We start from the raw sequence: 26,478 nt of genomic DNA, 5'->3' as shown, positions 1-26,478 counted from the left end.
CTAAGTACTCCTAAACTTGCCATATTTGTGATAAAGTAAATCACTACTCCCTTTTTGTGGCATAAATTAGTATCAAATACTAGAAATAGAATTGCTGGTATCTAATATGTTGGGTATTTTATACCATTCTATGGAAAAAAGTAAACTGCTATTGTTTTACAATGAAGTAGAATATTGTCTCAAACAGAATGGATTAATGTAGGAATTATTATAACTCTCTAAACACTACCTTTATTTGTACTGTATGGGGAGTGCTTGAGACTGGCCCTGGGGGATCAATGAAAAGTGGGAACAGGTGAGTCTGTATTTAGGCTAATCCACCTGCTTTGAAAGTACCAAGTTTAAACCTGCTACTGCAAGTCATCAGCAACACTGAGAGCTGTAAAATACCAGCAAAAGTAGAAACTTTTCCATCCTATCACAGTCCCTTTCACAAGGCTGTTTGCTTTGGATTTGTGCAGGGTTTCAGAGCTTGGCCCAATGAATGTCTGCATTCCTGTCACTGCTCATAAATCAGGTGAAAATCACTCTATGAAACCTCACTTGTCATGGTTTCATGTATACAAGGCTACGCTGTTTTCCTTTAAAATGATGTGTAAGCTTATCATGAGCGCTTGGAATTTCAGAAAAGCTTGTGCATATGTAAAAGGAAGTGCTTACCATAAAACCAGGACACTCCAATTGCCTCCATTAGAACAGCAAACAATATTGAAGTCCCAGCTGCAAATGTGTCCAGTAGTGTGAGCACATAAATTCCACCCTGCAATAAAGAGTTAAAAGATGCAAGAAAGTAAAGTTACAAACAGAATCATCTCAGTAGTTTAGTACCCACTTAGCAAAAATCTGCTTTACTTGAAGCATTCTCTTAACCCAAGTATTTTAATATGGATCTGATGCTGCAGTCACAATTTCATGTTTGCATACAGAATATTGGAATCAGACTTGCAACTCCTCTTTTCACCCATGTCCTCACTTCACTGGGAAACAGGAACCTCAGCTTAGATTAATGACTTCTCTTGGCACTCCTGTTCAGTGGAAGTTTGGGGAAATGACCAGCAGCTTGTAGGGCAGGGCCTGTCTGCAGCAGTTAATGAAGAACTCCCTAAATTAATGTCAGGAATGGAGCACCCCAAGAGGTTCCACAGACCATTATCAGTTTGTTCCTCAGGCCACTTGTTCTGCAGGCCAGTGGATCTGCCCTGCACTGATTTCCCTTCTCCCTGACTGCCTGCAGCTCTTGCCCACTGTTCCTCCCAGGGCAGGATGATGTTAATTCTATCCCCAGCACAGCAAGAAGCTGCTGTGCCCTGTTCAGGCTCTGGGCTGTGGTATTTGCAAACCTTTGCTCAGTGCACACACCAAACCTTGTCTTCCATCCAACAGCGCATTTTGTGCTTAGTGGTTCATGAGTGAGAATTGGAAATGCATTTACTGAAGTCTTGTTTTACTGATTTTTTAAAAATTATTTTTTAATTTCTTTAGGTGCAATTTGACTGCTTTTTGCTGTGTTTTACAATGTGGTGTGTATTTGTGTAAATTACTGCTCATTTTACCGAGCTTGGACTAAAGAGGAATGGAAAACCATTAGATCCAGATTTGTTCCAAAATGAACCTGGATAAAGTGTGTCAGGAAACTCTTTGTCACACATAAACAACTGAAATGTTTGCAGTTGTAGTAGATTTTTGTTAAAATATCTTTTCACAACCAAACTTAATCTCATTATGCCTGTTCAGAAGGGGAGGAACAAAGGAATTATTTTCTGTGCTTTTACCAACAGTGGTTGAAAAAGCACTTGTATTGTTTAAATCTGTAGGTGATTTCATTCTCTGTAATCAGTTGCCTTTTTTTTTTTTTAAGATGTTTTTTCTGAAACAGCTGTGCCTATTTACAAAAATAGGAAAACCAGTACTTAGGCCTCGTGTAGGTTTTTTATTCTGTGGGGACTTGTCCGGAAATGAAATGAACTTTGGTTGTTGTTAGAAAATGTTGCTTATTGAATGACATTTGAGTTTGACCCCTTGTTTTTGCTCTACACCTGCTCCAAATGAATTTGCAATCAAATTTAGCAAAGTGAATTACTGACATGATTTTGTAAGAAACATGTTTGTTGCAGAAACAGCTACTTTTGAAAATACAGCCTTAAATTTCAGGGGGCAAAATCAAAAAATGATGTGATGATCTCACAAGCGTTTTCCTTTTTGTTTTTCATACATCAGAAATGTTGTTCTTTAGTTACATGAACCAATACATTTGGACTATTCTGGACAGTTTTGTGATTTCCAGCTAGAGGGGTGAGCTTAAGTCTAAACAGGTGCCATTATTTAAAGGCTACAGTTAGGTCTTATCTTGAATATTTAGCTCAGTAGGAGGCAGTGGAATTGCATCCACTGGCACCTGTTCAGGTTCTTAACACTAAGTTTCTTCTGATATTGTACTTCAGGAAATTTTATTCCAGTTGAAACTTTGACTAAAGAGGAGCATGTTCAGTTTTTAGGTAGCAATAGAAATAGTATGGTATTGAAAGGATAGTTATTTTAAATTATATATCTATTTTTAGAGTCTCAAATGTTTCTCAGTTTGAGGAAACTGGAGTGAAAATATTGAGGTATTTTAACGTAAAAAAACACCTTAGTTATTTATAAACTTATGCCATTTCAGTAATCTTAATAATAGATGTGGAAACCATTTCTGGGGATGGAGAGAGGCTCAGCACATCTGCTTTCATGGTGGTTTCCTGCAGTTTCAGTTGTTTTCTGACAGTTTTGGCATCTTTGTTAACAGCTCTCTCTGCTTTTTTTATGGTCAAAAAAGGGGAAAATTCTCTCTTGCCCAGAACACGGTGATTCTCATTCCTTAATTAGCTGTAAAAAGCCAGATGAGGCAAAACATTCAGTCTGATGGTAGTGATAAATACAGGTTACTAAATGTTCAGGATAAGTTTTCTGTGTGCTTTATATGGTCTGAAGAGTAAAAGATGTCAAGACCTAGGTACATGAAGGAGCAATAGGAAACAAGGTGAGGAGAGTAGATCATTGTTCTACACTCCTTCCAATAAGACAAGAATGTCTCTTACTTTCTTTGAGAACAGCCAGATGGTCACTTGAAATTCTTCGTTCCTCACAGAGGAATAAGCACTCCACACAGTTCCATTTAATGTGACTAAAAAATCCAAAACCAAACCAAACAAAAAGACCCAAAAAAAACCCCAAAAAACGAAACCCCAAACAATCACAAAAGAAAGCACACAGAACTAAAGAAACCCAGCAGCAGCACAGACAGTTCTTTGGAACAAAGGCTTGTAGGCTTGGTTGATAGCAAATGATCTTGTACCAAAACCCAGAGAAACTTCATATATGTAAGATTAAAAATGATGCTCTGAATGGAAGTTCTTTAAGAACTAAAATTTATAATAAAAACAGTCATTTCAGCCTATCCATTTTTCACCTGACAAGGTAAATGGCATTTTTAAGGTAACGTTATGATGGAAACTTTTGCTGTACTTACATTGGTAATGCAAAAAAGGGCAAGTAGGAAAGTGCCAAAAGAAACACCAAAGGTGAAGAGCTTTCTGTGCTGTTTCAGAAGGTGGAAATCATCCGCCAGTCCAGTGATGACAGCCTCCATCCCACCCATCTGAGGAAGGGAAAGCAAAAACTTTGGTTAGATGCTGCTGACTGTTGGAAATACAGGCTGCAGAATACAAAGCAGTTTGTGTAATTAATACCCAACCACTCTGATTTCTGACATTTCAGCTGTGAGGCACTGGTGGTACGAGGCTTTGTTTTCTTCTGGTAAAGGACTGGCTCAGGAAACTGGACAAGAAGGGTGGTTGTAGCCTCCATAGCCATCTCGTGTGAGGACTCTTGGCTGACTCAACAGAACAATAAGTAGACAGTACTTAGGGGAAAAGAATACACATTTTAATATACTCTGGGGGAAAAGCTGCTGGCTTAAGTAACTAAGCTTCTTATGATATTTCTTACATAAAGACAAGCATGACAAGTGCCTAAAGGAAATATACTGAACAAAGATTCACTTTAGCCTTTTATTAATGAAATCCAGCTTGACAAAAATCTTTACAGACTTGGAAGAGTTACTACAAAGGAAGCTTGCTGTATTTTTTTTTTTTTTGCTGACAACATGAAAGAATTTTACTTTGCTTTTTAGAAGTTAATGAGGAACATTAGCTATTGTTTTGAAACACAGGAAAGGTACTTTCCAAATTCTCATTTAAATTGTTGGATTATGTAGGTGGTTATGAATTTTAATTTCTTTCCATTGATGAAAACATTCTGCCCCCACTCCAACAAAAAGCTATGAAAATTAATTTCCATCTTTTATCATAGTAAACAAATTTATTTAATATTTTATAAAGGCTTAATTCTATGCTTTTTGTGATGCTAAAAGACCATGGCAAGACCTGAAGTGCTTAGTGCAATATAATAGTTGGCTAGCAGGTGCTGACATAGCCTTTTCCCTTCCTATAAGCCTTTGATTAAAATATTCCTGGTTGAAATCAGTAACAGAGAATTATCACCATAAAAAGTACTGCAGGACCTGAGTTTTCTTTGGGAAATAATAACAAATATTGAACCAGCAAATCCTTCCCCTTTTAGAAGGAAAGAACTAAACTTGGCCATAGTTCACTTAGCTCCAGAAGAAAGTTATTTCTCCATTTGTAGGAAAATTGTGTTCTGCAATCTAAAGTCTCATGTCTCTGTCACTCCTAAGTCTCTTCACGCTGTTCTACATTTACTGCTGTTGCAAAGTTAACTGGTTTGGATCTAGACACTTCTGATCATGAATTCTGTTCTTCATTCATGTCCTTTCACTATCCTTAACCCTTCATATTTGCTTACCGTTGAAAAATGGCCAAACTGCAACCCCAGATATAATCTTCCCTTAAACTTTTGTCTAAGGATGCAGATCTTAGTCTACATAGACAAACCTCATTGGACCTCAGCTGGAATCCAAAAATCCAAACACTTTGGAAATAATTAGACCTGAATCTGACCTTTACAGTTCAGCCCTCACTCCACAAGATCTCGTTCAGCTATTTGCCAATGATTATCAAAACTTCCTGCTGTGACCCCATTTTTTTTTTTAGTTTTGCTCTTTTCCATATCAATTCATTCTTTCCCTTTCTTGTCCTTGAAAAGGAATGAATTTTCCTGAAGTTGTAAGCAATAGAAACACTGTGTTTTACCATTTCAAGCAAAAAATTCCTGGATCAACTTTGTACATTCTGAACCTCAGAAGAGACTTCTGTGCTTTGGAATAATAAGAAACCCCTACTCTACAAAGAGGATGAAAGTTTGTCCATGGTTCACTATTCCTTAAATTTTCCAGAAATTTATCAACCTCTAAGTTAAATATAACAGGATGTCTTGAGGCCTCTTTGGTAGAACAAAGCAGTACAAAAGTTGTTTGGGGACTTGGAATATTTTCTGGGAATATTTTCTTGAAGTTTCTGTGATCTGAATATCATGGTGGTGTAAAACCTATCACATTAAAGAGCAAATACACTAGATTAGAAATTTTACTGTAAGATTATAGGAAAATGCAACCACTATGGAAATATTCGGATGTGTCTTTTAAATTGTGATTAAATTAACAGGAAATTCTGTATCATGGCTTGTAGAAAAACAATGGGAGTACCTTCAGACCTTGTCTGTCTTGAGCAGATTAGTGGATTTCAGCACATATAATAATCCCTTCTACAAACCACTCTACTCAATGTCTTACTTGTGTTTTGCAAACAGGGCTCCAAAATCTTTTTGCAGGTTTATAGTAGTAATAGTAATAGTAGTAATAGTAATAGTTCTTAGTAGTGTTGTTGGGTCATACCTTTAAATAATAATAAATGTTGATGAACAGCCCCTCTGTAAAGTCATAAAAAAGTAGCAGGGAATAAATATTTACTGGCTTGTCAAAGATTGAATATTTTCCCAAACTTCTTAATGATGGAGAGTCTCTACAATCCAGTGAGTAACAGTATTGCTCTGTGTCTATGACTGTGGAAACAGATTTAGGAAATGTACAGAAGGTTTACTTGAAATGTAACCCTCTGCTTAGGGCTGATGCCTCTTTAGTTACAGAATAAGACAGGAAAAGAACAATGTCAAGGCTAGAAGGTAAAAATACTCACAGAACTGTCAATGCCAAGAGTAAGGAGCATGATGAAGAACACCACAGCCCAAAATGTAGATCCTGAAAGAGTTGAAATTGCCTCTGGATACAGGATAAAAACTAAACCAGCTCCTGGAATAGAAAAGGGAGAAAAAAGGCGTCACTACATGATGTTTCTTATCTTCACAAAAGTGTTCATTTTAATAAGATAAATCATGACTCAGTTGACTTCCATGTCAGTCCTTGTCATGCTCTGAGTGTTGTTAAAATTTGCAAGGACTGCAGAGCTGAGCTTAGCAGAACCATCAAAATCAGTCACCTGTGGCACTGAACAGCAATACTTTTGTAAGATACTGTTTAATGGTTAATATCTGTTTGTTCAATGGGCAAAATCTGTGGGGGAAAGATGCTGGGGAACCTCAATTCAGCAGAGGTGAGGTGAATCAATTCCATTTAGAGTTCACATTTCAACGAGGGATTTCAACACGGAGTTCTAGTTCCAAGTAAGTTAAGTAAGTTCACACACTTGTTAGAAACAAATAGAAATACATTTGCAAAGAAATGGTGGGGGGAAAGGGTTAAAATTGATATTGAATTGACTTCCTACCTTCAGTAGCCACGTCCTCAATTTTAACTTTGTGCTCATGAGCCATGTAGCCCAATATGGAGAAAATTGCAAATCCTGAGATGAAGCTTGTGACACAGTTAATGGTGCTAGTCAGCAAAGCATCCCTAAACATGGAGAGAAAATATCCCAGTGGAAGAAAACTTTAAGAACTGGATAGGGATTTTCTTTAACATTTCCCCCATCCTTCTGTTCACAATACATTTTTAATACACGTACTTTCTGAATTTGTATTTCATAGGAAAAGTGATGCTTGTTTTCATTCCAAAATGGAATGTTAACAAAACATCTAAATGTTGGAATTTCTCAGAAGGTGAAGAGTGATTCTGGTTGAATTTCCATGGTGGTGATTCAGCAAAACACTTATAAATTGACTTGATTTAAAGTGCATTCCTAAACTGGAGTGCAATGTAAAAATACCAGAAATATAATCCCAGAGCACAGAAACCCTTCTGGAAGCTGGAATCTTTCTGCTTTTAGTTCCTGCACCAATAAGATTTCATCCTATGCTCACTGTTGCACTTAATGGTACTTTTGAAAGGCAAACACCAGCACAGTTTACACAGCTGTCTAAAGTCCAAACCTAATCCCATCCTGCTTTGGAGAGCAGCAGATATCTTGGCAGGTTCCTGTTACTAAAATTTCAGTGTTTCAAGATTTGGGTTGGTTACTATGCCTACACAAAACTCACCATCATAAATATATGACTGAAAAGAAAAAAGATAGCTTGAAACTTATTCCAGCTGCAGTCAGACTAAAATAAGATAATTTTGCAGCAGTAGTGGAAGAATAGGCTCTTACCTGTAGCAGTTGTTGTCAAACTTATTGTAACTGGCAAATGCAATTAAAACGCCAAACCCAGCTCCTAAGGAGTAAAATATCTGAGTAGCTGCATCAATCCAAACCTGCATAATGACACCAACATTGCCAGGGTCAGTTCAGCCCACGAGGATACAGCAGGAGAAAAGCAAGACAACCAGCTTTGGGGAAACAATTGGCATTCATGCTAACAGGAGTGTGTCACAAGGAGCCTGGAATGGCCTGACCTGAGGGGTGAGGCTGGAGCAGGGCACAAGTCCCCAGAGCACACACACACTGCTGCCCTGCTGGGCTCTGAGACACCTCTGAGATTTACCCAGCACTGAAATGATTGCAGCGTTTTTCTCCCGGTATTTCCCAGAAGAAATACACTTCCAACTGCTCTTGTTCCAAGTTAGTTTGGAATGTACAACCAGAAAACTAAAAATAGTTAATAGGTCAAGAGTTATAGGACATTTTCTTTCCCATACCAGAGCTTCCTTTAGTGACTGTTAGAGCACTCTACACGATATTTTCTTGATTCAGGAGCTGAAGCATGACTGATGTGAACAGAGCCATGCATATTTATCTCTCAGCTTTCTTGCTTAGCTGGAGAAAGAGTTATTTCTGTGATAGTCACTACATTTCAGTTTAGATGCAGCTTGATCATTTTAAGGATTGTCCACCAGGGAAAACATCTTAAAAGTTATAATATTTTCTGAAGGGTCCCTCCTGCCAATATCCATTCATCCAGTCAGGAACAATGCCACAGTCCTGCTTCCCTGAACCAGAAACCTGAAAATAACCCTGGTTAATGAGGGTTTCCCCTTTTCTGTTGTTATGCAGAGATTTTTAAACAAGCATCTTCAACAGAAGTAGTGAAGTCAGTGGTGTGAATAATACTCAACATTTCTCAAAATGAGATCTGCAATGTTTGATTAAATCTGCCAAGAACTCTGAAAGAACTATGAAAAGCACTAGATTTCACCATTCATAAATCTCTACAAAGTCAGATCTAATGTATCTATTCAGCAGTGACTTTCTAACATGTCTAAGCAGCTTATGAGCTCTATCTGCATTGGGACTTTAGTGCTACACTTTTATATTTGGCCTAGTGGAAAGGAAGGGAGTACCTTACCCCATGTTGACATGATATATGAAAGCACATAGGCTGGTGATCTCTTTTTTCTCAATGTACATGATAGATGCTTTCAACTGCTGCCTGCTGGACACCATGAACCACTTATGGTACTCTGGGTTTATAGAAAAACTTAATTTTATGAACTGTGGAGAGTTGATTACTTGAAAGATAATATGAAGAGCAGTCTATGGAGAGTTTATTGCTAGCCAGTGGATGGGAGGATTTGATTTTCTCAAATTGTAGTTCATACAGAGCTTTTAGGTATCATGGATTTCTTTCAATGAATAACAAAACAATTCTGTAACCTTTACTCCTTACCCATTCTTTTTTTATACCAGTTACATCTTAATATTCTATTTTCACGCAAAGGTTGAGATTATACAGGGTTGTACTCACTGAAAAACATTTATGTGGATAAAAATGCAGAAGGAGGGATGCAAAGTCTCCTATGTTTGTTTTGTTTTTTGAAAAATTCAGATAACTTTTGTTGTTAGTAAAATTCCTGAAAATTTTAGCATCATTTTTGTTAAACTCTAACCAGATCTGCATACTGCCACCACAAGACACTTATTTTTAGTGGTTCTGTGTCTCTTTTTGTATCTTGCCAGTGCAGTTCCACTCACTTTTTCTCACTCTTCAAGCACCCTTAAGCACCCTTAAGTCCTGTTGACTCAAGTGAGAGATCAGCACCTGCTGCCTCCCAAAGGAATTAAGCACATGCTGAAGTATCTGTTGAGTAATAGTCTTGGCTCATAGTAGCTGATTAGGAAACAAATTGAGAAGATCAAGGTGAAGGGAAAGAAGAGCAGAAACCAGAAATTCCTTTACAATTAAGATTGAATGCAAAACATTCTCTTTGATCTAACCAAGCAGGATGTAAGACAGCAGGGCTCGTTCTGCAGTTCATGCTTGTGTTTCTCATCTTCACAGCTTCTGATTGATGTGTAATCTAATTTATTTCATGATAGAATATTGGTTTTATATGTATTAAAAATAAACAAATAGGAACTTTTTACAGTAGGTAGTCATCAACCTTTCCAGCCTTCTTCAGTGCTTATGCTATTATAACTTTTGTGCATTTTCAGTGCAGTTTGTGGCTCCACAAAATGGGGCACACCTTGACAGTGGTCAGGGTGCTCTAAGGGCTTTAGGAGAGCATTGGCAGAGCCCCCTCTAGGTCATTACTGCTTATGATTTAGGATTTGTTTTGGTAGATTCTTCATTTGGAAGAAACAAAAAAATCCTGTATCACATCCAGGGATGCATTGACATAGAAATGAAGCAGGATTCTATTCTTTGGAGTCTTTGGAGGCTCCTTTGGAGGACAAAGATAAAACACACAAGGCTGTTGCAGCAGCAGGGATCCCAGCCTCCAAGAGAAGGGCTGACATGACAAAGCAGATAGTGGCACTTCTCAGCATAAGTGATCTTTAGTCTTTTATTATTCTAGTGCAACTTTTTGTTGCTGTCTGAAAAATCTAGTCTTAGAAACAAACAACTTTAAGGTCATCTAAATAGCAGCTGCAGAAATATTAAGCCAAGAAAGAGCAGCACACAGAATGTCCTTCCAGAAGCTGCAGGCAGATTTGGTTCTGAAGGCCTGGTACAGCTAGTACAGCTCCATAGACATCTAGCTGAAATTGTGGTGTTTATCTCCAAACAGCACTTAAAATATATAAGAAAAATATAAGCACCTTCTTTGTTCATCTTTGTATCTTTGTATTTATGCGTATGCATAGATGTGAATTACTGGGGTGGCTACTGCCACCTGACAAAGGTGGAGGAAAATCCAATATCTGAATTGGATTATTCCAAAATAGACATGGGGTCTGGGTCTGCTTTTGAAGAAATGCCTGCTTTCAAATTTAGCATTAAAAAGTCAAGGACATATTTTTTGGCTAAGAATGTAAAAGATATGTCTGTATTGTGATGCTTGAGGTCTTTTCTAATAATTCAGGAAAAATCAAGACAGGATTCATAGGAAAGGTACAGTGCAAATGTGGACAGACTGCAGACACTTCTGAAAGCTGCAATTTTTCAAGATGATGCATTTCCTTCTAGTAAAATGATGTTGTTTCTTTTCAGATTTATAACCACTTGAATGGCCTTGTGACCCATCCATAGACATGCTACTGTCTTATAAATGATTTATGCTATTTTTAGGATGGTAGAGGGGTAAAATATCTCTGTAATCTTTGCTCTTTGTAGATCCAAAATGCTGCTAACTTCATGTATTAGAGACTGTAAGTGTAGATTTGGCTTACAATGTATGAAAGAAACCCTAGTTCCAAGTTACTCCACAAATTGGGTAGGTTTGGATATGTTCAATGATACAGTGAATTTCATATTACTTTCAATAGTAAGACAAGAACATCATACATTTGAAAATCTTATTTGTATAAGGGACCATAGTTTGATTAGGTAAGTTAGTCCTGACTTTTTATGTTTAGCAAGGTTTGCTTAGGCCAGTATTTTTGTTTATAAGGTTAATATTTAAGTTAGCTATTCAGAAAGCAAGATTTTCTTCTAGAGGGAATTCTTAGTCTTTTGAGAATTAAATTTTTGCATGACTCCAACCTCCTGTATAAAGGATATTGCAGTTTACTGGGTGCACAGGAAAAGCAAGGACTTTTTAGTGGTCTGCCATGCCTTCACACAGGTGTTTTGTGATCTGAATTGTTTGGGTTCAGGGTGAGAGAGGACTGTTCTGGAGAGTATTGGAAAGTTAAACTGTCAAAGAAAAGGGAGCAGTGCTTAGGTCGAAGCTATTTAATTTCAGAAGTTAGCTGCAATATTTTCAGTTTCAATAACAAGAGCAACAGGTTTAATAATTAGGGAATTAGGAGAGTGCACTTACTGTGGCTTCTTTTAATCTTCTGAAATCTATATGTAGGTATGCATTTATTCCATTGTATGCACCAGGCAGGGTTATTCCATGTATTAATAAGACAAATAATACAACATAAGGCAAGGTGGCTGTTATCCAAACAACCTGCAGACAACAGAGATCCCAAAGGTTAATCAGAGGTTACAGAAGATTTAAGGATATGTAATAAGTACAGCTGGCATTTTCTTGGTTTAGTCCATTCAGTTTGATGGAGAAGCTCTTTTTAGGACATGAGGGAAAATGCTGTTACATGTCATGAGTATTTTCATATATAAGTTTACAGATACCAGTAGGAGATAGTTTTGACAAACAGAAGACAACGTCAGTGTGTGTCAGACTGCTGATTACTCCTCATCTCTATGTTGTTTACTAAAAAGTGCAGTCATTGCCTGATGTTAAATGATACTTTCATGAAAATGTACAAAAAGCTCTCGGATGTATTCAGCTCTAGAATTTCTGTTGAGATATTTTCTGAGGGATGTCAAAGAGTGATTTCCAATGACTTTGATCAGATATTTCTCTTGAGATGGCATTTTTTATAATAAAACCAAAGCCTCTTATATCATTGAAGTATTAGTACATTTTTCTAAGAAGAAGATGCACATTTAAGACAATTTCGAGTACTTAAAAATATTTTCTGCATTAAACTCCCCATGGTGAATTGAAAAATTATACATGTATAAAATTGGAATATCACACAAGAAATGTGATATTTTAGTCCATGGGGATGCCTCAAAACCAGTGATTTATTTTCTTGCTTTCTAAAACTCGGAGACTTCTTAAAGTAGACAAAGAATGTAGTCAAGATAGAAGGACAATATTAGCTCTACCTTTCCTGAAGTCTTCACGCCTTTCCACAGACTAAAGAAAAGAATGATTACCACCACCAAGAGGCAGAGGGAAAGTTGCCAGCGAGGCAAGCCAAGGTCGTGGATCCCACGGCTCTCGTGCAGGTGCAGAACTCCTCGCCTGCATACCAGATATACAGAAACAAAGCCAAGTCACTGGGGGAAAAAGGCTTTTGCACTTCTCATGCTGTGGGCAGCAGGAATGGGCATTTCCCCGCAGCAGTAGAAGCCTACTGGAATCACTGGCAGTCAATGAAGAAGCTTTGTGAATCCTCTGTTCTCTGTCAACTCCTTGAAATGATGTCCAGAGCATGTCTTAAGAATGTCATAAGTAAAAGTTTATGAAAGCTTCATAAGTAGAGAAATATTTGTCCAATTCTGCTAACAAAATATATTCTCAGAAGCCAAATGAGTCAAAAAGAAAGGAAAAAACATTGGTAGCAAGACAACTGGAATGAGTGTTTTGCTTGTAGATTGCTGTTATTGAGAGGAGAATGAAAGTAGATGAGAAATACATGCAAAAATGAGAAGAGAATGTTATGTGGGGAAAGACTGAGAATAAACATTAACAGATGGAGCTGACAGTGGAACAGGGATCTATTGTATTATGATGGACAATATGCAAGAGAAACAAATAAATAGTTTAAGCTTTCTGATATTCTAGTCAGAGCTCTAGAAATGTTTAATTAAAACAGGACCAAGATTCAAACTACATGCTCTAGAAATCAGGGATTTGTGCTAAAGAGCTTGGCTTGTGCTAAGACTGCATTCCATGTCAGGGAGTGTAAATTACACTTGCAATGACTTTCAGATTGTACATCTGGGTTCCAAGAGTCTGTCCACCTATCTGCAGGAGGGGCAGGAATGTGAAGGGCTTCAGTTTGAAGCTGCAGTCACACGTTGTGGTTCCCCTCAAGGGAAATTTCTTCTCGTTCTCTCCTTCCCTGTGCTCTCTGCTGAGAAGTTTCTCCTGGTCACCCAAGAACTCTGGCACCAGCTCCTGCCTTACTTCCTTACATTCAGCTAAAGGGAAATATTTCACCTCCATTGAAATCTGCAAACAGCGATTTGTTTGTTAGCACCACTGACTCTGTTCAGTCTTTGTCAAGCACTTGGGTCCCCTTGAATTTGGCATCAGACCCTGAACAGCCAACAGGCAGCTCAGCTGCTTGGTACTCACACATAAATCCTACTAAAAACAAATTACTGAGGAGGCAGTGGGGCAGCTGCTCAGTAGGATTCATGAAATGAAGGACCCAGTCAGAGTTTTAATAGCAGGAAATGTTGGAACCAATAAATTCTTCTCTGTGTCTTGGTTTTCCCATCTGTAAAATAAGGATTATTATAAATGTGTGCTTTGTCTCTACTCTGAGCATTTCAGAATGTACTTGTTATGGAAGTGGTGAATATTTGCTCATAAACAGAGAACCAAACCCGGAAAGAAGAAATGCTAAGGACTGTGATCTGAAAATTACTCTGTATCATTTTCACTCCAAAACCTTTAAGCTATAGCCAGTAATCAGGATTTAAGAGTTTTAGGTGTAGAATTCTCTGTAGAATTTTGTCCGACTATCCCTCTCTAGAGAGCTTTATGTATTATTCATCCCTGGACAGATTTATGTGATTGTCTTTTAGAAATTTAGAAATTTTGCATAAATAGATGAAGTTTAAGGTCTTGGAGTAGACTTCAATTTTTCAATGCAAAATCAATAATAATTTTCATTTTTGATCCAAATATGTTTACACAGCTCTATAGGCTCATTCTTTCTCTTTTTATTAGAGGCAAAAGTTACTTGCCTAAATTTGATGTGCTCAATAGAAGGGTGTCATTTATCTAAATTTTAGATGCCTTCTATCAGATTGATTTGAATTCAAAAATGTCATCACTTGTCAGTAAATTAGTGTGTTAACTAACAGATGTATTTGTTAGTTAACATACTAAGTACTTCTAGGAACATCTAAGTACTTCTAAAAGTTAGTGGTCATATTTATGAGATCAAACCCAAATAGCTTGCATAAAGTAAGAATCAGCAAAATGGATAAGGTATAAATAGACATAGTCCTGGTCCAAACTATATTCCCTATTCTGATAGTTAGACTATGTTTTTATGATTTAAAACTTAATGCAAATTGTAGATTGAAGATGCTAAAAGAACTGTCAGTGTATACAATGTGCAATCTATAGAAAGTAAATTGCACACTCAATTTAGAAGGCAATTTGAAGCATGATAATTGTGCTCAATTAGAAAGCTCTTCTACATCATGCATCTTCTGTGTTATATATTTGGGCAACCATAGTTCAGTCATCACTGCTGCCAGTTTCCTTCAGAGCATGAATTGTGGTTTTCCTTTACCTGTGGAAGGTTGGGCTGTCTGCATTAAGCTGATGTGGACAGAGTTTGCCAAGCCCCAGGAATTTCCATTTCACAAACAGCATTAGTGACATTCAGCTGTAGTTTTCATGCAGTTTGTGTCCCCACAGCAGTGTGAGGCAGAGGCTGTGGTACAGATGCTGTAGCTGTAGGTCTGAGCTGGCTCCATGCAGTCCCCAGTAGGGACTCAGCACTGTAACCCTGGGCTGGGGGTGCAGGGCAGGGAGAGCAGAGCGGCTCCACGTGGAGTGTCTGACCCAGCTCTGTCACACCCAGGGCTGCTGTCTGAGCTGCTTGGGTGGCTCGGGATGCTTTGTGAAGAGCTCTGAGTAGGCACAGCTGCAATGCTGAAGGATCTCCTGGCTCTGGGACAGTGCTGCCCTACAGCCCAGAGCACAGGAGAGCAGCTGAGCCATCTGAGGTGCCACTGCCCTCTGTGCCCTGTGTGCCTCACCCCAGCCTGCAGTGCTGGGCACAATCCAGGGGGATGCCAGGGGGATGCAGCAGCATCTGGGTCTTTCTCTAGATATTTCAGCTCCCTCTTGTGTTGGAGAATGGAGCTGTGTAGCAGGCTCCAAGCTAGATTTTGGGAATCACATAATTTACCAGTGCCACCCTGGCTGGCATATAATAAATTATTATTGGTACTTAATCACAGAATCTACTGAGTTGGAAGGGGCCCCCAAGGATCGCTGAGTACAAGTGTTACATCTCCAATAAATGTCCACATCTCCCATGCCTGAGAGCATTATCCAAACACTTCTTGCAGGCTTGAGGCTGTGACCAGCTCCTTGGGGAGCCTGTTCCAGTGGCCAGCTACCCTCTGGGTGAAGAACCTTATCCTGATATCCAGCACAGACCTCCCGTGACACAATTTGAGGCTACTGCCTCAGGTCCTGCCACCACGAAGAGATCAGTGCCTGCCCCTCCTCTTCCCATCGTGGGGAAGTTGTGACTGCAATGAGCTCTCCCCTCAGTCTCCTCTTTTCCAGGCTGAACAGACCAAGTGACCTCAGTTGTTCCTCATACAGCTTCCCCTCAAGGTCCTTCACTATCTTCACAGCCTTCCTTTAGATACTCTATAACATCTAAAACCATCTAATTTTTATATTGTGGTGCCCAGAACTGTCCCCAGCGCTCGAGGTGAGGCCACCCCAGTGCAGAGCAGAGCAGAGCAGAGCAGAGCAGAGCAGAACAGAGCAGAGCAGAGCAGGACAATCCCCTCCCATGCCCAGCTGGCTCCCTGATGGTGTGATGTGCCCCAGGATCTGGATGTCCCTCCTGGCTGCCAGGCTCTGCTCACTCATGTTCAACTTGCCATCAACCAGGACCCTCAGGTCCCTTTCCACATCCTGCTTTCCAGCATCTCCTTCTCTGTCTGTCTGTACATCCAGGGTTGCCCCACTGCAGGTGAAATTTATTTTGAATCACAATAATACAGAGGATGTTTGTCTCAATGCCCTGAAAACTTTATTATCCCACTAACTTAGCAATTCTGACCTCCTCTGCTACTGTGCACACTCAGCACATTCTAGACTCTCCAAACTCTACTGTTTCAGAAGAGCAGAATGGAAATATCCAATATGATTAGCAGAATATAGGGTTATCCATTCTCATTAGTTCTTTTTGCCTGATTCAGTTTTTATACACATTTATAGGCAGAACTGCTTATGCTGATTTTTGAAGTGGTGTCTTCTCTTTTGGGAGAAGTTGCTCCACAATTGTTTGATGGGGATGGGTTCCTGCATCTTTGGGGTCCACAGTGTTGGTCATTTCTGTGATCCATTCCTGGGATATTGAACTATGTGGACCCTTTGCCTGGGGTGGCATTTCCAGTGAAGAGTTGTACCCTAAAGCACAAACCTATTGTTCTATAAAAGTAACCTTTGTTATATAGGGTGAGAGGCTTGTTTTTCAGGATGTTCTTGGTTCATACACTTCTCATAAATTTCATAAACAAGATGTTCATAAATAAGACAAATGTAGACTGCTGTGACTGAATCTTGGTTTCAGTCCTTTTCTTAAGTAGATTTTTGCAATTGCTCACAGCTGGGCAGACTTGTGAATTCTGTGAATTTCCTTTACTGAGTCTGGCATGAAAATTTCCCTGTAAAATTTGTCATGCAGAAAGAATGGATTACAACCCTGAGAAAAAGTACTGTCAGAGGGAAATAACTGTAGCCCAATGTTTGTTGACATTTTCAGTTTTTTCTAAAAAATTGCAAAATTTATTTCTTCAACAGATCGTGATTTTTTGCAGGCACAGTACCTTGTGAGAAGAATAGTGCTTTTGTTCCTCCAAACTGGTGTTTTTTAATTGTCAGCATAAATGAAAGCAAGATGGTAACAGACTTTTCCCAGACACAAGAATGGAGAGAACAAATACAAAGTATGCCTGCCTATGTTCAGCAAAAGTATTTAAATAGGAGCAATATGAAGTAGGTACGGGAACTTTATTGGTGATGTACTTCTGTTCTTCTAAAGGAAAAAAGTTTGTACTAAATTATTTTAACATGTGTGGAAAGGGTAGAAGGTTCCTTTCATTTTCTGTGTTCAATTCCAAACCACTGAAGAGGGAAGGAATTAAAGTAATGTGTGTCCCTAAAGAAATGAGGAGTTGGCATTTTATTCCTAACTGGATTTCTTTTATGTCTGGCTATTACTTAGGAGAAAGGCCCCAGTTGTTATTAGATTTTAGCTTGGTTTGCCAAGTTTACAGTGTACAAATTCTTTATAGTTGATTTTAAGCATCTCTAATGAAGTATTGTAGAGTTCCTTCCTGTCCCCATGACATCAGTGGCACCTTGGCCTGAATTAGGCCTCGACAACTAAAACCAGACTTAGTAAAATGAAGCTCTCTACAAGGCCCCAGTGTAGAGGCACTTCAGCCTTAAGTTCTGCCCAGCTCTTGAGGCTTGAAAACAAAAGCCAGAACTTCAAGGTTCTCCTGTCATTGCCTTGGCATGGAATTCACAACTTGAAATGATTTCTTCCAAGTCTGAGGCTTAGAGGTTTCTCTCTGCTTTTCCTCCCAGACAGATACTGGACAGCTGATAGATTTGGCCTACATTGCAAGTTTTCCTTTTTCTCACTCAATAGAAATAGTGACAACCAGCATATTTCTGCTGGATTTGAGGTACCTTTCTTGCAGTATTTGATGAACTGTCACATCACAACACTCCCACTTCCTCCTACAGTTTATTCTGTGCTGGTGGAGATAGAGACAGTCAGCTCTGGCAGCTACAGGGCTTTAGGAAATAATCAGTTCTAAACTCATGGTCAGGCCAGCTTAGTGTGAGCGAATTATGTCCCAAAAAGAAGTGTCTGTGTCTCTTCAGAGTAATCACACCAGCTCTCTGCTTGAGACCTGTCTTGGGAGTACCTCTTTTCAGTCACTCTCCAACTGCAAAATAAATGTTTGGTGTTTCTGGTCTCCCTGCTTCCCCTCAGCCTGCCCACCAGAGGCCAGAAGTTTGTGTGTGAGTGTTCTGATGTAACTGCACAACCCAGAGAACCAAGTTTAAGCTGTATCCTTTCCCATTTTCTTTTGTGACTCTGGCACAAAATATGGAACTTCATAATCAAAAGATTCAACTCTCCTTATTTTAAGAAGACCATGAGCATGAATGAGGTTATTTGATATAAGAAAAAACTGTTTTCTGATTTAGTTTATTAGGTTGGATCTGAATACACTAGGACTTTGTACAAGTTTGGGTTGACACCTGAGCTGTACAGCTGGACCTGATGAGCTCATCCAAATGCTGGATAAGTGAATATAATGCCCCTTGTGATTCCCTGTTTTTACAGCTGGGAAAACAGATGTTATTGAGTGTTTTAGTTAAGTGGTTACTCTTCTCATTTTTGCAATGTAATCTAGTAGCTGATAAGTACAGGGCCTAGTGACCTAATTACAGCCCCAAAATTCAGGGATCAAAGCATAAAGAAATGTCAACTTCCATTTTTAATCTCACTTTCTGAACACTGCACCTTGAATCTACTTCATGATGAGGAAAGAACCACAATATTTCAAGTTTCAGTGCACAGACAAGCATTAATTGACCTATTCCCCAGATCAGTGGAACTGAACCAAAACATCATGAATCGATTCTACCACTACCTCACTCACTACAAAGTCAAAATCATTACCCAAGCATGGTGCGATAGCAGAAGTTGCACAGAACCACTTTAAATAATAAAAAGGCAAAGCAAGAGTGTAGGGATTGCATTTTCCTTTACTAAGACTTAAGCCTTTTATTGTAAGGGCAGGAGATTTCACAGCTGTCATTATTTGCCATTTCAGTGAGCTCCTTTGAACTCAAGCCCCCATCTTGTTTTCAAAGCAGTGAGTTTCATTTACCCAAACCCCTGCCAGCAGTTTGTGTATCACCACTGATCTCTCACTGTGCTGTCTTCAGAGAAGAGACAGCGGTCACAAATGTTAAAGAGCTATAAACAGAGATACCTACTGGTTATTTATGGTAACAGTGTTTGTTTCTCCAGGGTTGGACTAACTGCTTAGCAGGTGTGTGCCCTGATATCCTTCTATTCCCAACTCAAAAATATTAATTAATTCATTACTCAGATTAATTCACCATCTGATTCATTAGCTTGATGCTCATCCCCTTTCTTTCTCCTGATCAAATCCCATTTTCCCCTGTTAAGTCCATAATGAAAATATTTATACAGAGATTGGTATCTTTGTTCTGTAGTTCAGTTGTTAATTTATATACCTTTAAGGATTGATTCCAGCTGTTTGATTTGAGTGTGCTTTTGCCTGTCTCAGCCCATGTTGTAGAACACTCTTTGGCTTAGGCTTTGGTAAAAATCTGTCTTTCTATAACCTGGCTCTTTCCTCCTGCTCAGTGTTTCATGTCACTTCACTGAACTATTGAAGCAGTGGAACAGAGGCCTGCTGTTGCTCTGAAATATTTTGTGAGTAGAGAAACAGTCCAAATCTGTGAACAAAAGGTTATTTTAAAGCCTTAAACTCGGCTCAGTTTGGCATGGAATCACCTCTGTCAGAGTATTGCTGTGTTTCCTTTCCCTAGCAAAGCTGGTGCAAACAAAAGTGGCACATAGAGAAGACTTGTGTCTTGTCCAATTCTATTTTGCTCAGTATCAAGCACTGCATTACTACAGGAGAAACCAAAGATCACAGAAGCAAAAGTCTTAGTCACCCAGGAATACAGACCAACGTTACAGCTCCATTTTAGCCTTAATTTTCTGATTCTTATTCTAGAGACTGGATACAAATTATTTTACCTTCAAGAGGAAACTCCCTTAGACATAAAATTTTGAGTAAATAGCAAAGTCAGGTCAACACTTACTCATAAAATTCAGCTGCAGGAGTGAGCTTGTACTTCGAGTATTTAGTACCATTGCCAAGCACTGATGCATTGAAGAGTTTGGGATCTGTACAGTTTGGGCTGTTCCAGCTGTTGTGGCAGTTTGTCCAGGGAAGCTCGAATGTGAATGATGAAAATAGATAATACAGAGACCAAGCTATGATAACGTTGTAGTAGAAACCCACGTAAAGAGCTATGAGTATCACTGCATAGCCTACACCTAAAGACAAAGGAAAACTAGATTATACATTGCATTTGACATGCAACAGTATGCACAAACACTGGAGTTAAACTCAACCACACATGATTACAAATTAATTTTAGGTCTTCACACCAATAAAAAGGAATTTTTGACATTTACATACACATAGGCGGACACAATGTACTTGACCTCTAAACAAAAAATTACAGAAATGGTTCTGGAAAATGACTGGCTTTTATCAAATCCAGTTGTTTGTCAGAAAAAGAAATTAAGCAGTGCAATGTCAAAATTTGTCCTTGTACAACTCCATTGCTGATTTGCTTCCAATACAGAAGATTGCAAGCCCATGTTAGGAGTGAAACTCACTTCATCTTCATGACGTCAGGGACCTTGGCAACTTCTCTTGGAAAAGTAAAGCTTGACACTTAAATGAAGTGTCCCTATGCCTCATGTTCCCACCCTGAACTAGTTTAGAGCAAACACTGATCCCTCTCTTGTTTCTTTCCCATTATTACTCTATAGATTGGCTTCCATCAGTAACTGGCTCCAAACCATGCAGGAAAGTCTGTGCTGCTCTGCTGAGGTCTCCAGGTGGTTTTGGGGCATGCCTGTAAAACTTGGATATCAGGCTGGGGCTAAACTGTGTATGACTTTCAACCCTTTTTATTATCTCTCCAGGATTACAGAATTCAGACTGTAAGCATTCTCTTTTGACTTTGAACACTTGCTTTGTATTTTAGCATATCATGAAGTGTGGCTGGAGGGTCTCTTTAGCAAGAGCACCCCAGAAAGTTGCACGTTCTCCTCATGAAAATGGAAATCTTCCAACACTTTGAGAGGAAATTTTGACACTAATGTTGGAGCGCAATAAAAGTTTTTTGGCAGAATTTCTCAGGAATCCTGCTTTGCCTTGACTTCAATCATTCTTTCTTTACTGTGTGTGCAGCTCTGTTCTCTGAATTCTCCCTCAAAGCTGTATGTACTGCATATAAAAGATAGGGACTACAGCTATTTTATGAATGTCATCCCTGTCACATTGGATACTGTCACAGCAACTACGTGCAAACCTTTACTTCTAGTTTTCTTCAGTTGCATTTTTTGTATTGGAGCAGTTGGAGATTATTATACTTTCTTATTTCTTTATAAAGAAAGGAAGTAGCAAGCACTGTGAGTATTAATCCTGGTTTAAAATTTGCATAAGGAACAGATGCTGACCCTGAAGGAATCGGCAACTCAAAGACTGCTGCATGTACAAAAGTTATTCTTTGCTCTGCAGGAGGCTTTTAATCCATAAAGCAGTTTGCTCATCCCTAACAATGGGGAAATAATTGCAAAAGTAAAAATGAAACAGTATTTTCAAACCCTTGGCGCTTAAATGAATCTAGTACTTGAACACTCAAACTCTGGTGATACACCATGATCAATGGAATGGAGAGCAGGGAGGAATCCCCCAAAAGGATAATTCTTAAGTATTTGGTGAATGCTAAAACACTAAGTATACATTAAATACTAAAATTAGATTATTGTTTTTTTAAAAAACGTTCCTGAAATTCATCCAATCCAGGAAAGCAATGAGAGGTGTTTAATATCAAGATTTTAAAATACTGCATCAAATATGTTTTAAACAGCTGTTCTCTGTGATTTTACGAATGTTCAGGAATGAATTTGCTCTTATGTTTCTAGGTTTTCTTAAAAGTAATGCTGCACCACCCACAGTCTAAAATAGACCCTGGAAAAAAATGCAGGGATGAAAACAGACTGTGTTACAAAGGTTACAGGGTATATTTGTAATTGCATGTGTTATGATAGCATCTCATTAGAAGTAGAGTGCTTAGAGTTCATGGCAATAATATTCATAGCTAAAATTAGAACTATAGTGCTGTTCATTTAGAGAAGCTGTTATAAATTTGTGTAGACTGTGTACTTTTCTTTTGAGTGAGAGATTTGAGTTGTCCCAGAAACAACTCCAAAGCATTAGCAGTAAAATGTGTTTGCGTGTTATCAGAGGTTTTAGTCAAAACTTTAAAAGTACTGAGTTTATACTGAGGTGCAAATGTCTCTCAATGCTTATTACTTTTTGAGAATCAAATAACTTATGCTATTCTATATTCTTGTAATAAGAAACCCTAAAAATCAACAGTAATGTATGTTTAGTCCACATTGAAAATGTCAGCTTAAAAACATAGCTGGAATGTCAACAAGAATATACATGAAATAAGTTCTATTTTCCTTTCTCATAATCTTTTCAATCCTGAAGTCAACACAGAATACCTCTGAGCACACTGGTATTTGGCTCAAATGCTTTGAGATCCTGAAGGTCTAATTTTTGCATTTAGGTTTTCAAAATCCTCATTGTCATCCAAAGGTATATAAATAATACCAACAGGATTTTTTATAAAACAAGGATATTTTTTATTGAGCAGGGGTATTGAGGTTCCTGGGTGCTGAGATGAATTTTGTCTCCCATGATGGGATTATAGGAGGGCTAGGCAAATCTATATTAATTAATTTTAAAAATTTGAGGCACATTATTTTATTAGCTCACATACTTTTTTTTTTGTTATATCACTGATTTTGCTGTGACTTTTGGGTTTGAGTGGTGAGAAAAAAAACCCTTCACTTTTCTTGTTGTGTGGCACTAGACTGCTTGAAGAGGAAAGCTGTATTTTGAGAAGGAAGACTAACATTTACTCAGTGTAACCTATATCCAAGCAGCGGATCTATCAAGTTTGGATTGCTATTGTTAAGCTCCTCAGCTTTTGTCAGTCCCAGGATGAACATGATCTGAATTTTAAGGTTCTAAGGTCAGCTGAGCTTGCCTGGTTTAATTTCAGATATCTCTGTGTTTTAAAGGCTTTTGCGTAAGATTTTAGATACAGTCTGGTATACATACAAAGGAACTTACATTTTTTGATGGCAAGCAATGCTTAAAAAAAATCTTGGGGTTCCTTAACAAATACTTCTTTCACGTACAGAACACATATGGCTTCTTTCACACATTGATCATCTCCTGATCAAAGCCAAACACCCTGAAGCATCTAACCTATATTTTCCTTGCAGAATGATACAGTGCACAAACAACACTCCACAGCCCATTATTCAGTGATGCTGGAGAGTTTATCCTCGTGGAAAACACTCAATAGTAATAATGTTCAGATTTTAATAAGTGTTTTTCATTGGTAAATCTGAAAAACACTTTACAAAGACTATCAGAATCATTGCTCCCATTCCACAGGCAGAAAAACTGAGGCACAGAGATACCACAGAAAACTCCTGTGATGTTACAAGTCTACAGAACCTGCAGTCTTCACAACTCCATTGCAGTGGTGGACTGTGGTATGTTGGCTTCTGCAGAGAAAGCTGCCTGCCCTGAGTGGAGCAGGATTACCCCAGTCAGTGGGGAGGACAGGGCTGAACTAACCTGGGTGGGATTTGGCATTTCCAAGGTTTGGATTGGCAAACCCCTCCCTCCACCTAGAGACACCCAGTTCCTCCCACTCCCCAGAGCACAGGGGAAAGGGAGGGCAGGGCTGAAATGCTCCTGTTACACTCAGACAGCAATCACCCCAAAGATGATTTCTGTGGCTTTTCCCATTTTGTGCTTCACCTGTGATGACATAAAGGCTTCTGACTTCAGGGGTTGGGGAAAGGTCACCGAATATCACATTGTCTGTGAAAGATCTTTACATTGTTTGTGAGCACAGGTGTGTGGCACCAGGGCTGTTCAAGGCAGCAGAGGAACACTCACCTTTGAATACTGGACAGATTTTCCACACAGTGGCAGCCCCTTCTCGGTTATATTGTCCCAGTGCTAGTTCCATATAGAACAGGGGCATTCCAGCAATGATTAAGAAGAGGATGTAGGGAATAAGAAAAGCACCTGAAAAGACAGTAAAGAGACATTGTAGTCTTTGTATTGGTTGCATTTTTCTTTTTCTGTTGCTTACTTTTACCAGCTACAGACAAAACTACTGCTTTTGGGAAACAGAAAGGAAATACCAGGAAGGAAGAACCCATATATTCTTATCCCTTCTCTGTATTTTTTAAAGGTCTGAGAGACAGAAACCCTGAAATAGGCTATAGACATAACTCCTATTTCCCCTTAATACTTCCCCTCTGTTTTTTGGTGTGTCCCTGAAAATTAGTCCCTAACTGAAGAAGAAAAAAAACTGAACACACTTGCACAGCTGAATGGGAAAGGGACTATGAAAAATTTTGTTTAATTTTTTTTTAGTGTAGTATTTTCAGAAGGGAGCACAGAACGAGCAACAGAAGCGAAAAATGTGAAATCCTGTAAGGGCAGCTTAAACCACTGTGTGAAGTGTCTGCAGGAACCTCTGGCTTGAAAATTAATAACTACTGGTTAATTATATAGAATTTATGCTTCCATGACATATTTTGGATTTTGCTGTAATACATTCCCTTTTTCTTATTAAATGGGTTAGACAACACATTCCTTTCCCACCTAGGGAAGCTCATGGCCTTTGCTGTGGAGGATGTGGAGGTTACTGCTAGGCACCCTAGAGCATCTTGATATTGCAGCAGGGCAGTGCTGGGGCTGCTGGCACCTTCACAATGCTGAGCATTCTCATTTGAGTTTGTACTGCCACTGAGAAACTGGAAAAATCCTGGTGTGTCCACTACTACAGCAAAAAAAAGTATTGTCAGTCGAAACACAAAAGGATCACCTAATGTAGATAAATACCTGAAAATTTCTTAGCTATTTTATATGATCCATGTCACAGAGAGAAGATGCATGGCTACATGTGATACTATAAAGCAATTATAGCTGGTGTCATGTTTAATAACTGTGAGCTCTGACACTTCTCTGCTTTGTGGTACATGCAAAGGGAGGCTTTTATTATATTGCTCAGCTTGCTTGGTCAAGAACAGTTCAATTAATATTAAACTTGCCTGCATTAAAAATGTTATTGGATTGGTTTAACAACTAGAGAGATGACAGAGTAATTAGATGCACTGAATAACTGACTAATGTTCTTAGGAGTTATCTGTGAAAAGGAAATTAGATTGTGAATATTATGGTTCAATTTTTCAGCAAAAGAAGAAACAACAGTAGCTTGACTATTTCCCCTAACAGCAAGTAGTACAAGTTTTTGCAAACCTTTAAAATCTGTTGTGCTGGCTTAGTAATTTGAAAACTTCCTTTGCAAAAGGAAGAAAGTTTGCATTGCTCCTAAATTTACACACTTACAGAGGGTAAAAAGCTGAAAGCATGACTGTGGCTTTTTAAAACTTGCCAGTAGGCAGAATGGATTTCCTGTTTAAAAAGTATGTTTGAAACTAATGTTACGCTTCTTAAAGACTGAATAGTTGTTTCTTTACCTTTTGAGCTTGCTTTTCACAGATATTACTGGTGTAAGCTGCCTTGCATGACTGCTCAGAAGGGGAATTTTGACTATATGCTGGAGAATGGGATGGAAAACAAACTCTGCTCTCTTAGTCATACCACCAATCTACTTCTAAAAGTAACGTGCTGTAACATAATGGTAAGGACAATGTATTCAGCATTCAGTCATAAGTTTAGTCATTTGAAATTTGAAACCTTGCAATGAACAGAGACAAGATGTATCAACAGAAAGGAAAAACAGCTTAAACCTTTGAGAATGTATATTAAAAACTGAAATATATTGGTTGTATCATTTTGGCAAGAATCTTCTTCATGATGAAGTGTAATGTAAATGCAACTAGCATTTGCATAAGCTACTACAGTATCAATGATACATGTTTTGGTAATATTTTAGTGTTGTTTTTAATCTGTTTTCTATGATTGCCATGTTGAAATGTTGTATGTTTGAATACTGTACAGAAAAATATTTTTTATTCAACATACTTAATATCCTGCAGTTCTGAGCTCTGTTCAGTGTAGAAACATACTCAGCAAAATCAGTCAGGGATACTAAATATTGCTTTCACTATATCTAGTATCTGGAAAAATTATTTTAAGTGGTTTTACAGTCAGATTTCCTGCAAGTGAGCTTTTGAAGTGCCATACTTGTCTTTATTGCAGTGTGTGGAGCTGACTCACAAACCTGGCTTGTATTTGCAGGTATGGAGTTTGCAGGGAGTGATGTCTGATCAATGTCACGAGACTGTGGAAAACATGATGCCT

At 38.6% G+C, this 26,478-nt stretch overlaps 1 protein-coding gene across 1 annotated transcript in view; it reads right to left on the bottom strand.

The window, feature by feature from the left end:
- Positions 1-26,478, bottom strand: part of SLC6A2 (solute carrier family 6 member 2) — a 52,796-nt gene that overhangs the window by 8,230 nt on the left and 18,088 nt on the right. The window contains 9 exon segments of the mRNA XM_033069671.2: positions 661-760; positions 3,506-3,634; positions 6,150-6,262; positions 6,738-6,862; positions 7,557-7,660; positions 11,552-11,686; positions 12,412-12,550; positions 20,129-20,366; positions 24,097-24,228. Of these exon segments, the coding sequence (XP_032925562.2) occupies positions 661-760; positions 3,506-3,634; positions 6,150-6,262; positions 6,738-6,862; positions 7,557-7,660; positions 11,552-11,686; positions 12,412-12,550; positions 20,129-20,366; positions 24,097-24,228 (1,215 nt within the window).

The sequence above is a fragment of the Catharus ustulatus genome, chromosome 11 (assembly GCF_009819885.2).
Source record: "Catharus ustulatus isolate bCatUst1 chromosome 11, bCatUst1.pri.v2, whole genome shotgun sequence".
Lineage (NCBI taxonomy): Eukaryota > Metazoa > Chordata > Aves > Passeriformes > Turdidae > Catharus > Catharus ustulatus.
Note: the sequence above shows the minus strand (reverse complement) of the source record. Positions and strands in the feature narration are given on the sequence as shown.